A 17,338-nucleotide genomic window follows, 5' to 3' on the forward strand; every position below is an offset into this window, starting at 1 on the left:
TTTTGTTTTTCTGAGAGCCTCCTGACCATGCACAGTCCTGCCTCCCCTGGGCCTGTTTCAGTCACAGGCTGTGCAGGTGTGAGGATGGAAGGCATTTGATTATTCTTCCAGCCTGAGGGCTTATTCTTTCCCACTTCTTTACAACTTGGGCTTGTCAGGGTAGAGTTTATCCTTAAATAATAAATTGCATATTTATTACTTAACATTTTCCGAAGCATGCTTATTACCAGAGAAAAGGTTTTTTCCCATTTGTGATAAACTAGGGTAACAAACTGCCAGTTCTGTTATTTACTGTCATTTTTTTTCCCTGGAAGGAAAGAGCAATAAAGTTTTCCTTTTCTCCCTTTGTCAGGTAGTAGGCCTGAGAGCCTCTGAGGTTCAGAGAGGGCGCCCGGGGAGGCCGAGCTAATTTGCATAGTGTGACAAGCCCGCCCTTGGAGGCTCCGCAGAGGTCAGGTGCCTGACTTCCTCAGAGCTCTCTGTGTCAGGCAGGATGTTCTGTGATGCATTTTCTCTTTAAAAACAGTCCAGGAAGATCAAACCAAACCAGACCTTGTACACTTAGCTAGATAAATGGCTTAGCATTGTGCTTTTTATTTTACTTTTTTATCATAAAGAGCCCCAGGACATTTTAAGAAACATGGAAGTGCCTAATTTTAGCACAGCAATCCTGGAATCTCAGGGTTGGGTTCCTTTCTCTACACTCTGCACCATGGTTGTCACACGTGTGCCTGACGCGCCCTAAGGACGTGGCGCACTGCTGACAGGCCCGGTCCGTCTTGTCACCATCTGCCACCTCGTGTGCTGAGCCGCTTTCCTGTAAGCTTCATCTTTTCCTGTCCGAAAAATGGAGATAATGCTACCTACCTCCTAGGGTTCTCACAAAGATGATATAAGATAGTGCAAGTGTAAGAGCTTAGCAGAGTTTTTAGGATGTAAATAGACATTAAATATTGCTTGTTTCTCTGGCTGTGTTGTGAGAAGGCTCTGCTCTGTTTTGGCTGGAGCCTGTCCCACCCTGGCTCCCATCCCTGGCTCTGTCCACAGGCTGGAATTCAGAGCCAACCTGTTTGCCTCAAGACAGTGTTTAAAGATACTGTCAAGATATCCACGGTGTCCCCCTTGACAGATTCTTCTCTCCAGGTCCTTCAGCTGTCTCTCACACGACATGGGTTCAAGCCCTCTCACCATTTTAACTGCTTTCCTTCCAGTACTCTCTAGTTTTTCTGAATTGCTCTTAGAGAGCCGAGTTCATTACTTCGGTGTAGTCTGGTCTGCTTCAGGCCGACGGAGCAGACCCTCGCATGTTGTCAATACCACTCTTCCATCAGCACGTCCAGTATTGTCCCCCGCTGTTGACTTAAAGAACAGAGTCAGCATGGCGGGTTCAGCGCAGAATAATTTCAGTTGGTCTGTGCAAATAATTACTTAATGGAATTGACATGACTGTTTTCCCAGGTCCCTGTGCTTTTTCATGGGGAAGCCTGGTAAGACGGGAATAAACGATAGTCTTTTGCTTTAGAGACAGAATTTGAGTAGTAGGAGCATAGGTGTGTTCTTCTCAAAACTGATTGGAGATGTAGTTTTTCTTTGTGATAGTGTGGTCCTGGAAGGTAAGGACTACTCTTGTGGTGTTTCTTTTGCTTTTTCCCTTCCATTCTTAACAAAGTAAGGTACTTACAGATAACGGGATTCGTGGTTGTCAGTGCAGCTTGGCAGGTGTTGATGAGAGTGCAGCCCGCGGTCCCCCCGCAAGGTCAAGAGAAGACACAGTTCGTCGCCTTCAGACCCGCCCCCCCCCCCGACTCCTTTCTAGTTCTTCTGCTTTTGGAAAGCATGTTGAGAGTAGTGAGCACTGTACAGTTGGAAGAAGGTCCTGCTGCTGTTGGACCAGAGACAGGTGTGGTGGGTTAACATGCCCTTTTCTGTCCCAGCACCCAGTGCTGTGACATGTCGCCATCACTCGGTGGCCACGTGCTTCCTTGCTGTTCTGTTGTCGTCGTTGTGTTTAACCCTTTTGGTTCAGTGAGAACAAGTTGCTGGTGAAAAATCAGGCATTTCTCCTCTCTTCAGCTTTAGGCACGATTGACTTTCTTTCTTTAAAAGTGGTTATTTTGCCAGTCCTTCTCTGCCTTCCGTCAGTTAGGAAATGCCAAGTAGAGGACTCCTTGGGAATAACGATGATAGCTAAGTGATGTCCTGTGGGTGTAACTGCCTGGAGAAAGGCCTCTGGCAGGGGCGAGAACCGCCCCCCTTCCGTCACCCAGGGTTTCAGGGGTAGTTGGCGCTCTTTCCAGAATGGGTGCTCTCCCTGACGGGTCGGGTTGTCCCCGTGCCGCTCCGCTTCTCATCTGTCTCTCCTTGGCTCTAGCGGACCCCGTAGCGCCCTGTAACGACACCCGGTGGAGCCAGAAGTGGCAGTCATCCCGTCCCCTGCGAAGAGCCAGCCTCTCCCTGGGCTCCGGCTTCTGGCACGCTACCGGGAGACATTCGAGTAGACGGCTGCTGAGAGCCATCCCACGCCAGGTCGCCCAGACCCTGCAGGCGGACGTGCTCTGGCAGATGGGTTACACAGGTGCGTGCTCTTCGCCCAGGAGCCACGTGGGGCCTGGTGGCCGGGGCGCCCCTCCGTCTCGGGTGCCTAGTGCTGCTGCCACAGGCCTCAGGCACCTGCGCTTCTGCTCACGTGGAGCTGGACACGTCCGGCAGCCACCCCTCCCCACCCCCACCCCCACCCCCAGCCCCCCGCCTTTGACTTCCGCTGTGCTGGGCATCGGTTTCTGTGCCTTTTGAGGTCGTTTCATGCTCTGCACCTTTTCTATCTTTCTGTATCATTTCTGAGGTTAGGGGGTGGATGGAGCATTTCTCTCCTCTTGACACGTAGGTGACACAGGGAATGAGATCAAGTGCAGAGATGGTTACTTTGAAGAGAGAATGTGAAAATGAGTTTTTCCCTTGAGTGTGGAGCTCTGTGCAGAATGGCTGAGTTACAGAGTGTGCACCTGTCGATCATTAGTTTCAGAGCAGGGGATGGTATTCATGACCATGTCCTAGGAAATAGAAAAACCAATGAGGTACTTTTCCTGACTGATGCATCATGGCAGAACATCGCTGTCATAACTGCTGTGAAGGTTTGTACCCCACCCCAAACGGAAGCCAGTTTCTCTAGCCCCCCCCACCCTACCCCTGTCCATCTCAGCTGGTCTCGGGGTCCTCGCCCGCATCCACTAGCCTGGGAGACCCATACCTCTCCCTTGATTTCCCTAGCCCGCGCCCTGCAGAAGGTCCGAGACACTTGAACTCTTCATGCCTGGTGGGCTGATGTTTCATTAAAATGATTATCACCTCGTGGTTTTATCTTTTCAGGGCGAGAACTCTTCACAAAGCAAATTCTCTAGGCAGAAAAGCATTTTCTTCCCCCCCCCCCCCAAACCAAGTGGTTTTTGAGATTGTGTCCAGTATTTAAATGTAAGCAGTATGTTCTGTTAGTTAGGTCAGTGTAACTGATTATTTAACATAGTATTGACACGTGAACACAACTCTCACACCAGAAAGACCCCACCTTCGTGACAACTGTTAGCTGTTAAATAATACAAGTATCTTGGATTTTTCTACAAGTTTTCTAGAATTTCTTGACCTGGCAATATCAGTCTTGACATTGGTGCACATAGCTTTTGGCTTATATCTGAAATAGGCTCCTTATTATAGCAAGATGTAGAGCGTACTGGTTTTCCTTACTGTACCCTTATCCCCGCATGTTGCTGGCAGCCCGTGTGCAGAGGTTATTAATGAGCAGCGTCAGAGGGAAGGCGTGGGAATGGTCTCCCCTCTCCTGCGGGTGTGTTCTTTATTGGTGCCCTTTGATCCATTGCGCCTCTCTATAGAGATGAGGGGAGGGAGATGTGGGGAAAGTTACCAGAAGGGGGTAGATCACTCCCGTGTGGAGGACTGAGCACTGGTGACAGGTGAGGGGTGTCCCAAGAGATTTCCCCGATAGCGTCAGGTCTTATTTAGCACATGATGGCATCTGTCCCAGTCTCCCAGTCTTTTCCTCTTCTTGGCTCGGCCAGGGCCCCTGGGGCTCCTGACCTAACGCGTGCACGTTGGGCAGGCTCTGGGCCTCCGTGACAGGTCCCAAGGAGGAATGTGTTTTATAGACAAAATCCAAAAAGGTGATTTCTCCAAACATGATTGTGTTTGCTTGTTTTTTTGGAATAAGGTGCTAACGTAAGGGTTGCTGTTTTTGACACTGGGTTGAGCGAGAAGCATCCCCACTTCAAAAATGTGAAGGAGAGAACCAACTGGACCAATGAGCGGACGCTGGACGACGGTGGGTGGCGATGTTGTGGTGTGACCCGGTCTCTGAACCTCGCTCCTGTCCCTAGTTTTATGGGTTCAGAGTGCAGTTTTCTGGATGCTCATGATGACACAGTCATGTAGGGCTGTTACCGAGACGAGTCCACTGTGCCTTTGGGCAGAAGCTTGTCTGTCTCAGGATGTCAGGAAGTAGCATTTGAGGAGAGAGGGCTGCCTGGTGGAGGAGCACTGACCTCCCAGTTTGAGAGGGGGCGGGGTTGCGAGGCCCAGAATCGGGGCAGCCAGGGCGTGGGCTCTGGGTGGGAGACCGTGCAGGGGCAGTGCAGCTTCTTCATCCGGGGCTCAGAGAACGAAGCTGTTTGAATTGGTGGTTTGAAGTGTTGCATCTAGGCGCACATTATCAGCTCTGTTCTGTGACTTTTCTCCTTGTGGTCAGCAGGGCTGGGCCATGGCACCTTTGTGGCAGGTGTGATAGCCAGCATGCGGGAATGCCAAGGGTTTGCTCCAGATGCGGAACTTCATATTTTCAGGGTCTTTACCAATAACCAGGTAGGTGTTTTGAGGACCCCTGAAGCTTAAGGAGTTGACATTGAAACATGAAAAAGTAAAACTTTGGAGAACACATTCATTGAAAAGCAGCACGCCGGGCGCCTGGGTGGCTCAGTTGGTTAAGCGACTGCCTTCGGCTCAGGGCATGATCCTGGAGTCCTGGGATCGAGTCCCGCATCGGGCTCCGTGCTCGGCAGGGGGTCTGCTTCTCCCTCTGACCCTCCCCTCTCTCATGCTCTCTATCTCATTCTCTCTCTCTCTTAAATAAATAAAATCATGGGGCACCTGGGTGGCTCAGTCGGTTAAGCGACTGCCTTCGGCTCGGGTCATGATCCTGGAGTCCCGGGATCGAGTCCTGCATCGGGCTCCCTGCTCAGCGGGGAGTCTGCTTCTCCCTCTGACCTTCCCCCCTCTCATGTACTCGCACTCTCTCAAATAAATAAATAAAATCTTTAAAAAAAAAAAAAAGATTAATAAAATTGGGGGGCGCCTGGGTGGCTCAGTTGGTTAAGCGACTGCGTTTGGCTCAGGTCGTGGTCCTGGAGTCCCTGGATCGAGTCCCGCATCGGGCTCCCTGCTCGGCGGGGAGTCTGCTTCTCCCTCTGACCCTCCCCCCTCTCATGTGCTCTCTCTCTCTCATTCTCTCTTTCGCAAATAAATAAAATCTTAAAAAAAAAAAAAAGAAAAACAGCATGCCTCCTTGATGCTGAGCTGCTTCTGGCATCCCACACGTGCCACGCTGTCCCTCCACGGCCCCTCTGTGTGGCTTCGCCCTTTCGCCACCCCCCCCCCCATCAGCCTCACTTGGACCCTGAAGACCCCACCCCAGGGCACTGCACAGCAGGCTCCCTCCCATCTCATTCCTTCCTGTCCTCCTGGCCTGCCCGCACGTCACGGGCACATTTCTGGTGCTTTCACACGCGAGAAGAATCTCGAGTTGGTGTGTTTGCCACCCCTCCTGGGCTGTGATGGGCTTGAGGGCTGCCTCTGTACCACGTGGTGTCACGTTGGGCAGTGTGGGATCCCGGCCCTGTTCCCTAGCTTTTCATAACTAGTCATAGAAAAGGGGAGGGTCCTGTTATTTATTTTTTTAATTTAATTTTTTACAGATAGTGCACGGTTCAGAAATATCTAAAGGCAACACAGGGATAATTCCCCCAACACTGTCCCCATCCAGCAGGGGCTCACCTTACTTCCTCATGTCTCCAGTGTGATAGTCTCTTAATTTCTTGTATCCCCTCCTCCTGTGTTTGCCTATACAAGGAAACATAAACTTGTCTTATTTGTAAAAGCCTTTAAAAAATAATTCTTAAATATTGCACTGATCCTGTTTTTGCTGTAAGTTTAATTGTATATTTTATAAAAACGTCTGAATGGTGTTACACACAAGGCGATTCAGCTGTCAGGAAACTGGGGGGAATTGAACATCAGAGAAATAATTCTATGAGATAACTTTTATTGATGCCATTTACCCGTCAGTCTGTTTAGGATGAAGAATATTAGGCACATACAGTAAACTGCGCAGAAACTTTCAACTGAAAGGGAAGTGTCTTGTGATAAATCCTTTTAAGGAGAGCAGTGAGAGGTGTGGGGGTTGACCCCACCCCGGAAGGTACACTTGAGGGTGAGGCACTGTACGTCTGGCCTGGGGAGAGCCCCCACAGCACGGCTGTCCCTCGAGTCCAGCTGCAGGGACCTAGAATTTCTGGGTGTATACTTTACATTTCGGAGCATTATTTTTTCCAGGTTTTCGTTTCTGAAATTTTAGTTAATACATTATGCTGCTTAAGAGGCTATACTTTACCCTTAGAGACAGAAACTGTGTTGTAGCCCTTTGAGACTTTCACTAAAACCCCTAAAGTCGTGTTTGGCAATTAACTAGGTATCCTACACCTCCTGGTTCCTGGACGCCTTCAATTACGCCATCTTGAAGAAGATGGATGTGCTGAACCTCAGCATCGGCGGCCCCGACTTCATGGACCATCCCTTCGTTGACAAGGTTGGTCGTGTCCCCGCACAAAGGACGGTGGCGCTCCTGGTGAGAGCTTCTGCTCTCTGCGCTTCATCACTGGTGCTCTGGTGGCCTGTCGCAACAATGGGTGAGGGCGTGAGCTTTGGCGATTTGCATTGGGACCAGCACATCCTGGTTCCTCCTCCACACGGCGCGTTTCTGAACCTGCGCAGAGAGCGGGCTCTGCTCTGTGCGCTGCAAGGCCCCAAATCCTGGGTTTGGTCAGCGCCGATGAACACGCTGGTTGGCAAACGTCCGTGCCCATGATCGAGTGTTACCTTTTCAAGGTCACCCTTCTTTCTTTAGAAGTCTTTTTAGAAGGTGTAGTTACTTTTGGACAGTTGTATGTGATTGAGAGTGGCACACTAACATAAATAAATGTTTGCTAATCCTGTAGGTGTGGGAATTAACGGCTAACAACGTAATCATGGTTTCTGCTATTGGCAACGACGGGCCTCTTTATGGGTGAGTATTCCCCCTAGGGATGACTTAGAGGGGCTTTTCCCCCTGAAGTAACTGCAGATCTGTTGTCCGTCTGTCTCTGTGTCTGTCTCAAACTGTGTATCACGGGAATGTTCCACACACAACCAGCCAGACTGTGAAATGAGCCAGTGCCCACCACCCCCACCTCACTGGTCAGCTCAGGCCAGCCTTTTTGTGCTTAATTTTTTATTTATTATTTTTTAGTTTGCTGTAAACAGTAGTTTGGAGGCCTACAGTTTTTATTCACCCCCCCCCCCTTTTTTTTTTCTGACATCAGGAAAGTAAACCTGCTAGAAATAAATGGATTGCACAGTACTTACTGAGACCCACTCTGCGAGGCCCGGGCGTGAGATGGTATACGGGATGAGGTGCCTGTCGTCTTAGGAAGCACGAGGTGCAGATGCAGCAGAGCTGGTGGAGGGGGAAAGTGTGGGCCGTGTAACAGACCCGGCCGGCGTCTGCAGGCTTAATGAGTGGGGTCAGATGGAGGGAAGCAGAGAGAACGCGGTCACAGAAATGCCCCTTTGTGCTGGGTCGTCATGGTGAACTAAAGCAGCATGAGATGTGAAACATCGGTCACTGCAGTATAGCCCTGAACTCGTGTCTGGTTAGAGATCCCGATCTTCTTTCACCTACGGCTCTGATTCTTATTCTGTAGGTGACGCGTGTAAGTCATCTCTTGTGCTGAAATGCTTTTGCGGCAGGATATGTGTCACCCTCCCTTGTTGGGTCCCCAGGATGTGTGTAGTTCAGTGCTGTGACAGGGTATGAGGTAACCACAGAGGGAAAAGGAGACGCAGACCGTCCTCACTACTCCGCAGCGCAGCGGGGAGAGACGAGCATGTGCCTGGGCCTTCAGAGTTGCTCTCTGCGTCATGCAGTGACACCCCCAGGCGTGCACGACGGGTTCTCAGCTGACGGACTGACACAAGGGGCCCAGGGCACAGGGTTAGGCTGAGCTCTAGGAGATTACTGTTTGTATAGGTCAGGAGCTGTATGTCCTGGCAGCCGTGGTTCCAGCCTGATCGTTGTTAGTGATCCTGTCTCCTTGTAAGGGGCCCACGGTTCTGGGTTTGCTGTGTCGCCAGTCGTGTGTGCTGTGACGTGTGGGAAGCCCCAGGTACTAAGCTGTCTCGTTGCCCCTTTCATGTGTTTCTCCCCCCTCGGCCACTTCTCCCATTTCTGGTCCCCCCTCAGTCCGGAGTCCCCAGACTGCCCATCAGCTTTCCAGCCTGTCTCCCTGCCTGGATGGTGTAAGGTCACTGCTGTGGGAAGAGCGCAGGCCCTGGGGCCCTCTCATCCCTGGGCCTCGGCCTCACTGTCTGTCACAGTGGGCATGAGGCCACCCTGGGTGGCACTTGCAAGGGAGACCTTCGACAGCAGAGGGAAGGCTCTGCCAATACTGAGCCCTTAGAAGTAGTAGCTCTTCCCTTTCCTTGTTTCTGTTCTGCTCCTCAGACAGATTCTAGCAGTTTTCTTATTCAGGAATCTGCAGTAGGTCGTCATTGCCTAATTAGATGCACACTTTTTTTTTTTTTTTTTTGGTTTTTAAGGTCCTCGCTACTCTATCCTGGAGCCAGCCAACTTTTTCTGCAAAGGGTCAGATAGTAAATATTTTAGAGTTTGCAAGCTGTGTGGTGTTTGTTGTCAGCACTCACCTGCCCTTGCAACGGGAAAGCAGCCTTGGACGTGTGTCAACGAGTGGGCGTGGCTGTTCCTGGAAAAGGGGATGTATGTGGACAGGTGGCGGGCCCGCTTGGGCCTGCAGCCGTAGTTGGGGAACTGTAGCCTGCGGGTGCTGGCTCTGCTCAGTCCCCCGCTGCCCCTTCCTCAGACCCAGTCCCCTCCTGGGTCTCCGTGCAGTAACCCTCTTTATCTCTGTCCCCATCACCTGTTCTTGCTGCTGACCCTCCTTGCTTGCCTTTCTATCTGTTCACGCCCCTCTCACCAGCTCTTCCACGCGGCATTCTGACCGCGCTGCCCCACGCTGGTCACTCTTCTGAAATCCTGTGACTTCTGTGGGCAGTCACACTCTTACAGTCAAAGAGTTGTCCGTTTTTTGTGTGTTAGAGGAGCACCCTGGCGAGGGCCCCGTGTCGGACGAAGCGTCTGCTTGTGGAGCCGCAGGGGGCTCGTGCTAGGAATGCCCCCCCCCCCACCATGATGCCTTACTGCTGTGCTTCAGGGACCGCGAGGCACATGACAGGATCGTGCTCAAAGAGCTGTTGTCTGTCACAGGCGTTGTGCTCCCACCCCTCTGAATTAATGCATCCCCACAATGCCCCGCCTGCGAGCCCCTCTCGGGGTCCTGAGCCCTTGGCACATTTGGACTTCGTTTTTAGCACAAGCCAATAAAAAAATCAGTGTTGGTGCCTCTGAACAACCACCTGGTAGCATGTTGGTGGCCAGTGAGCTAAGAAGGCAGTGCCGGCATTGACTCCTGGTGGTTTAAAATAGTTGGGTAAAAGCACGTGCCTAGTCTTGCTATACTCTCCCTTAAGCCCCTGGGAAATCACTTGTGGTTATTGAATTGTCAGAGTTCTGGTTTTGGTGATAGAGCTGTAATAGGTGAGGTTCAGAAATGTGATTTCATGCATTGAAATCGATACTTTCCAACAGTTTGATGTCATCTTGACTTAATGTCTTGTCTTTAGAGTTAAAACCTTTGTGCTTTGTTTCACTGTGATTTCTCTGCAGATCTGGTGCACTTGTGGTATTGAGGAGAATTGCATTGTTTTCCTTTGTGTCTGCCCCGTGAGGAGGTCACGATGAGGGTGGAGGGGTCGTGCCTCGGTTCCCCGTGAGGCAGGGGCGCACCCTGCACGTGATCAGTTGAGAACTTTGACTTCCTGACGGTGGCAGGTGCCAATGTGTGGCTGTTGCCACTTCCCGGAGAAGTGTGGGATCTAGTGGGGGCAGGATGCACACCCTGGGCACCGTGTGAGAGTGACGTGAGAGCCCGTGAGTGGGCGACTGTCGTGAGTGCGTGGAGTCTTGTGCCGTTCAGAGAGAGGACTCCTCCAGGCCCGGGAGCACGAGGGAGAAGTGTGTCTTTTTTTTTTTTTTTTTAAAGATTTTCTTTATTTATTTGAGAGAGAGAGAGTGAGAGAGAGCATGAGAGGGGAGAGGGTCAGAGGGAGAAGCAGACTCCCCACTGAGCGGGGAGCCTGATGTGGGACTCGATCCTGGGACTCCAGGATCATGACCTGAGCTGAAGGCAGTTGCTTAACCAACGGAGCTACCCAGGCGCCCGGAGAAGTGCGTCTTGGGAAATAATGAGAATGTGCCCCACATACAAGATAATGGCCTCAGACCAGCGTGTAAGTAGCAGAGAGCATGGCCTTTGACAGACAGCCACCAGGAGCCACACAAGAACCTAATGCCATCTTGGATTTTTCTGGAAGTATAGGCCCTTATCTGAATTATTCTTTTTTTTTTTTTAAAGATTTTATGAGAGAGGGAGGGGAGTGGGCTGAGGAGCCAAGGGGGAAGAACAAGCCGACTCTGTGCTCAGCGCGGAGTCTGACATGTGGCTCGATCTCAGGACCCTGCGATCATGACCTGAGCTGAAATCAAGAGTCAGACATTTAATCGATGGAGCCACCCAGGTGCCCCCCTGAATTACTCGTTTAAAATACTTCTCTTCCCTTGTGTTTTTGTGCCTCAATCTAGCACTCTGAATAACCCTGCTGACCAAATGGACGTGATCGGAGTGGGCGGCATTGACTTTGAGGACAACATCGCCCGCTTCTCCTCAAGGGGAATGACTACCTGGGTAGGCTTCTCTTCACTAGCGGGATGCACTGCACAGAACCGTGTGTGTATGAGCCTTGGGTGTGTTTATAGGTGTGCATATGGAAAAGCAGCTGGGGGAGGTGGCTGGGGCTGTGGGTGCTTGCCTGGCCACTAGGGTGAACGATCTGGTGCCTTGGATGTCTGCCGTTTCATGGTGGCACTTCTTAACTGACTTCTGAGTAGCTCACTTTTTAGGTCGGTTGGATTCATGCCACTGTCCTAACTGGTAGGAAGGTGAGCAGTCCTTCCTCAGTGTTGGTGAGAGGATTTTTCTTGCCTTAGGAAGCTGGAGAAGCCACTGAGAACAGTTTACTATCAGCTCTGCTGCCCTGGAAATAATTCTATTTAGCTGGACAAAATTGAAATAACTCCAGCAAGTTAATCAGCTCAGCTCCTTGGGGTTTAATGGTGCCACTGAGTCGTCCTCTGCTACCCCCAGGACAGAGTTGGATGTGCAGGTAGCCGCTCCTTTGGGCAGCCTCGGGTACTCCAGCCTGCCTTTCCTGATGCTCTGACTCACGAGTCGTGTCCTTGGCCTTCACCAAGGCCTTGTTTCGTAGCGGCATTTTGAGAAATGTTCCTGCCTGGTCTGGCAGTCATCTTTACACAGGGCCCCATGCAAATCTGGATCCAACATCTAGTTAGGTTTGAGAGCCAGGAAAGATTTTGTTCACTTCAGATTGGTGTACTTCTTTCTTACAGAATGTAAGATCTTGTTGTAATTCTCATTTTGCTTCAATTTTCAGGACATTTAAGCGAGTACTCAGTTAAAATCTTGTTACTCATGCAGTTACACTTACCATTCTGAGTGTTTTCTTCCCCCTCTGCTGAGACTGAAATATCCAGTCGTGTCATCTTTTCCTTGTAAAGAAACCTCTTTCTTTAATTTTTAATTCTAATTTTCTGATATTTCTAATATATTTCTAATTTTTAGGTTACTTAAAGCAATTTCTAGTTTCTAGTCTTACAGAATTTAAGATATTCACTTTGAATTGCTTTGTTACATTACTATCATACTGGTTATTAAAAAGCACCAGAATAATTTTGTTTTCTACATTGCCATTTAAGCTTGTGTTCTAGTGCGGTGAATTTCAGGCAGAACCAGTGTGTGACTAAGGTTACACCACGTGGAAATACCCCGTATTCACCCCCAGCTGCGTGCAGATGCATGCCGGTGCTGTGCTGTGGGGGAAACCAAGCTGCTTTCTCCGTAGGAACTCCCAGGAGGCTATGGCCGTGTGAAGCCCGATATCGTCACCTATGGTGCTGGGGTGAGGGGCTCCGGGGTGAAGGGGGGCTGCCGGGCCCTGTCGGGGACCAGCGTGGCTTCTCCGGTGGTTGCCGGCGCCGTCACCCTGCTGGTAAGGTGAGTGCCGCTCAGCAGAGAGGGGGTGGTGCTTCAGAGCAGGGGCTGACTCTTGCTTGTCCCCAGCAGCTTTGAGAGTTGAGGAGCACGCCGTGAACCTGGCTCCATCTCTCTCTCCGTCTCCACCCTGTTCCGTGGGGTGGGGATTCATGTGCATGAACACACGGTAAATCTGACTGGAAAGCCCTGGGTGAGGGCACAGTACCTGTGACTGTTCTCATGTCTGCTTTTGTTCCAGTTTGTTCTTACTAAATACTTTTTTTAAGATTGATTTATTTATCTGAGAGAGAGAGTGGGGGCAGAGGCAGAGGGAGAGGAAGAGAGAGAATGCTAAGCAGGTTCCACACTCGGTGCAGAGCCTGACGCGGGGCTTGATCTTAGGACCCTAAGATCATGACCTGAGCCGAAATCAAGAGGTGGATGCTTAACTGTCTAAGCCACCCAGGAGCCCCTTAAAGACTTACTTTTAAGAGTTGGTTAAGCGGCTGTCTTCAGCTCAGGTCATGATCGCAGGGTCCTGCATGGAGCCCCATGTTGTCGGGCTCCCTGCTCCACGGGGAGTCTGCTTCTCCCTCTGACCCTCCCCCCGCTGCTCGTGCATGCCCACGTGTTCTTTCTTTCTCTCTTTCTCAAATAAATAAATACAATCTTTAAAAAAAAAAATGGTTTTACGTTCACAGCGATATTGAGGAAGGTTCAGGATTCCCCAGGGACCCTGTGCTTCCATTTTTTTTTTTTTTTTTTTTCCTTTTTAACATAACAGTTTTGTGCTATAGTTGTACTTTTTATGTCCAAGCAAGTGTGTATCTCAGGCAGGGAACAAAAAGATGTTTTCCTCCCATTTTTTCATTTCCTTAGGGAGTGACCTTTCAATGTGCTCTGTTAGCCGAGAGGAGCTGCGGTCAGGCAGTGGGACTGAAGTTTCTCCGTGTAATTTATCTGTTCTCTCTGTCTCATTGAGTCCCTCGTATGGTTGGAACGGAGCTTAGCGATTGGCCCTTAATTTTGCAGATAGTGAAGTTGGAAGAAAGTTCTCAAAGACAGTTGGCCAGAATTGATGCTCACGTGCTGTGACTTAGATGCGCCGTGTGCCTTATCTCAAGGTTACAGAGAGAGCTCTTTGGAGTTAGTGCTCATTTTGTATTTTTCCCCCAACTCACTCTCTTTCGACTTAGATGAGGCATTAGTTGAGCTTTTGTGTTGGGGTAATGTAAAACTGCATAGTTGAAAATTAATATATTCTATGTTAATTTTAAAATTAAAATAGGGAGATGATAGTAAATGTTTTTATATTTAAAGTTCTTTTTTAAAACAAGTAAGTTTATGTTGATTTTAGTTTCTGAGGCCTGGAATGTTCTACCTCTGTCCTCCTTTTCCCATCCTTCCCTTAGAGTTCAGAGCCAGATTCTTGAAAATACACTGGCTAGGGTGGGCTCTAGAGAAGAACCCTGTCTTTTCTTCCAGTTGTTTTCCTTACCCCACGTTCCGTGCAAAGAGGAGGAGGGGAGGGAAGGTAGACTGTGGAGTCACCTGGTTGCACTCAGGCTTTCATACTAGGTGGAGGAGTACGTTCCACTGGGGTCTGGCTACCTTGTTGCTTAATGGGAACAGAGACCCTGGCTCCTTCCCCGCCGACCATGACTGTGGACGGGGCTGAGGCTCAGTTGCACTCCTGAGCCCAGCAGACCTCTCCCCATCGGGCAAGCAGCGAGGCGAGGAGGCTTTCATTTCCAGTACTTTCTCTAAGTACAGCTGCTTCCGATGTCGGGGAGGCCTTTCACTTTCCTTATCTCCCTGCAGCTAATAAAAGTGCCACTGTCGGAGCTCAGAAATGTGCCTAGGGCGAGTCAGCTCGCCTCCAGCCTGGCAGCACTCCTGAGGAAGCCGGGCCTGGCCTTTGGTCTGGCCTGTCCATGCAGGGGTGGGGGCTGGTGGCTGCCACTGAGCTTCTGGCCACTCTGATTCTGACTCCCACTTCACCTCCTCTGACTCTCCTTACACCAGATTTCCCATCTAGACCTATTAGAAATCCCGCCCACACTTCCAAGACCAGCCACCATCCTAGATATTTGGGAACTGTGGAGAGTCCATTTTTCTTTTTGCTTTCTTTTTTGTGCCCTGCATTGAGGGGGTAAAATTTACTTGTATTTATGATACGTAGACATACGGAAATGTGTGTGTTAGTGCTCGTGTTCTTAAGCATTGATTGTGCCCGTGTGTCACGGGGTTCCTGGCCAGGTAGCGCTGTGTGTTCGTTTGTCCAGGTGCATTCTGATGAGGCCGAGCTCGGGCCCAGGTGTGCAAGGGCCTTCCCCACCTGTGAGCTCGCACACCCGGCCTCCAGAACGGCCAAGGCGGGCGGAGGCCATGGGCGTCACTCGGGTGCTGTGGCTCCTGTCTGTGCCGCGTGAAGGTCCTCCGCGGGCCCCGTCTGCTCTCTGTTCCTTCTGCTGCCGGGTGCCATCACGGCTTGTCTACTTCCTTCTGCCAGCAGGCTTCCCTTCCCCTCAGGAGCTGGGCACTCTGACCCGTTCCTGCCTCCTGCAGCCTTTGTGGTCTGTTTAGTCGTGTCACTGGGAAAATACGTGGTTCTCACGAACTTAGTATATAACAGGCAGAAGCTCCCTGAGTCACTTGGCTAAGAAGTTGTCTCGAGACAGGTGCAGAAATGACATGTTCGTTCTCAGCCCACACGGGCTTGACTGGAGCGGCCCCCAGGAGATGTGACGCAAGATCGGAATAGGTTAGGAATAGTCCGATTTTCCTCCTCCTGCTGAGAGGCAGTGAGCAAATTCGTGATTTTCTCTCCAGCACAGTGCAGAAACGCGAACTGGTGAACCCGGCCAGCATGAAGCAGGCGCTCATTGCGTCCGCCCGGAGGCTTCCTGGTGTCAACATGTTTGAACAAGGCCACGGCAAGCTGGATCTCCTCAGGGCCTATCAGATCCTCAACAGCTACAAGCCACAGGCGAGGTTGGTATGCTTCCTTTAAATCGGCCTCCCTTCCTCCCTGGGCTCTGAGGGTGTTCCTCCCTGTGCACAGAATGCTGGCCTCAGGGACAGGAGCCGGGCACTGATCACACCACACCAGCCCCTCGGGGTGGGGGGGCATCATGCAGCTGCCACGAGGCGGCACTTGAACTCACGTTCTGTTATTTGTAACACACATAGCTTAAGATACTGGTTTGGTTTCTTTTAACTTTTTTTTTTTAAGGGAGGTTATTTTTAAAGTGATTTTTTTTTTTTGTTTTAGAGAGAGCACAAGCGAGTGAGAGTGCGAGCTGGGGGAGGAGCGGAGGGGGAGGGAGGGGGACAAGCAGGCTCTGTGCTGAGTACGGAGCCCAGTCCTAGGACCCTGAGATCGTGACCTGAGCCGAAATCAAGAGTCAGTCACTTAACTGACTGAGCCACCCAGGCACTCTTCTTTTTACTTGTAAAACTGTTTTTTTTTTAAGATATACTTATTTATTTTGGGGAGAGAGAGAGCGAGAGCACACGTGCAAGCGTGAGCAGGGGGAGGGACAGGGAGAGAGAGAATCCTCAAGCAGATTCCTTGCTAAGCACGGAGCCCGATGTAGGGCTCGATTCCAGGACCCTGAGATCATGACCTGAGCCAGAATCAGGAGTGGGTCACTTAACCAACTGAGCCACCCAGGCACCCCAAAACTTTCCTTTTAAATAATCTTAGGTTTGCAGAAATTGGCGAAAATAGTGTAGCTGTTGTCACATGCCCTTTACCCAGCTTCCCCTGATGCCAGAACCTTCGCTGACAGTACTTGAACTCTTGGAACAGCAAAGGAGCCCTGACACTGCGCTGTGATGGAGCCACAGACTTCGCTCACAGGCGCCCAGGCCCCGGTGCGCTGTGTCCGTCCCGACCCTTTGGGAGTGCTGGTTACTTACTAGTAGGTAGTAAGTCGACTGCCTCTCCGTGTGAGTTTATCTGATGCTTTCTCATGATTAGTTTGAGGTCATGTATTTTTAGTCAGAGTTGATTTTTGCTCTTTATGTTGAAATTTTTGTTTGAGAGAGTTATTTATTACTAGATTCACAATGAAGTTTCACAAATAGTACATGAGGACTATGTCTCAGGGAACGTGGTGCAAGCCTCAAAGCCTGGAAATTAACACTGCTTCGTTACCGTAGCCTCATCTCCAGACCGTAGTCAGATTTCACCCACTGTGCGTCCCGTCCTTTTCCGGGTCCAGGATGCAGCCACTGTCCCACAGTACGCTGGGTGGGCCCGTCTGCCTGGTCTCCTCCCGTGGGGACACTTCCTCAGTTCCTGTTCCTCTCATGGCTGGCAGTGTCCGTTGGCCTCGTGTGGTTGAGGTGGTGCGTCACTCTGTGCCCTCCAGGAGGCAGACACCAAGGTGGAGGGCATGTCCAGGAGATCAGCTGCGGGGAGGGGACTCGGGAAGGAGACAGGAAGAGTCTGAGGGCTGCCACAGCCAGATCTCAGAGTGTGTCCACTGATGGGGAGCTCTTGAACCAAGAGGGGCCTGTGTCCCTAGGGATGGCCCTGCCCTGGTACTCCCATGCTCAGCCTTGGCAGTGGTGGTGGGGTGGGGAGGCAGCAGTGGGCCACCTGCCCTGGCACAGACACGGCAGAGGGTCCGTGGGCTGTCCTGCGGCACATCCGAGCAGCAGGGCTCCTGGTTCCATAGGTGGCACCTGCCAGGTCCCTCCCCTGGCCCTTGTGATTGCTGAGTGTCCTGTGTGAGTGCACGTGGAGATGATCCTGTGTCTTTTCTTTTTCTTTCTTTCTTAAAAAAATTTATTTATTTGAGATAGCGAGAGAGACTGAGAGAGAGCTC

The 17,338-nt window shown here is 50.9% G+C and overlaps 1 protein-coding gene across 4 annotated transcripts in view; it reads left to right on the forward strand.

Annotated features, from left to right (window-relative positions):
• The window catches only part of MBTPS1 (membrane bound transcription factor peptidase, site 1), a 52,685-nt gene that overhangs the window by 13,841 nt on the left and 21,506 nt on the right, over positions 1-17,338 (forward strand). For all 4 annotated transcript variants that reach the window (XM_045890657.3, XM_045890658.3, XM_064580805.1 and 1 more), the window contains 8 exons: positions 2,372-2,575; positions 4,220-4,330; positions 4,757-4,866; positions 6,749-6,865; positions 7,275-7,342; positions 11,033-11,135; positions 12,370-12,521; positions 15,333-15,494. In XM_045890657.3, the coding sequence (XP_045746613.1) occupies positions 2,372-2,575; positions 4,220-4,330; positions 4,757-4,866; positions 6,749-6,865; positions 7,275-7,342; positions 11,033-11,135; positions 12,370-12,521; positions 15,333-15,494 (1,027 nt within the window). The remainder of the gene's footprint in view (positions 1-2,371; positions 2,576-4,219; positions 4,331-4,756; positions 4,867-6,748; positions 6,866-7,274; positions 7,343-11,032; positions 11,136-12,369; positions 12,522-15,332; positions 15,495-17,338) is intronic.

The sequence above is a fragment of the Mirounga angustirostris genome, unplaced genomic scaffold (genome assembly GCF_029215605.1).
Source record: "Mirounga angustirostris isolate CCGP_5_RB_7025 unplaced genomic scaffold, mMirAng1.0.hap1 SCAF_16, whole genome shotgun sequence".
Classification (NCBI taxonomy): Eukaryota; Metazoa; Chordata; class Mammalia; order Carnivora; family Phocidae; genus Mirounga; species Mirounga angustirostris.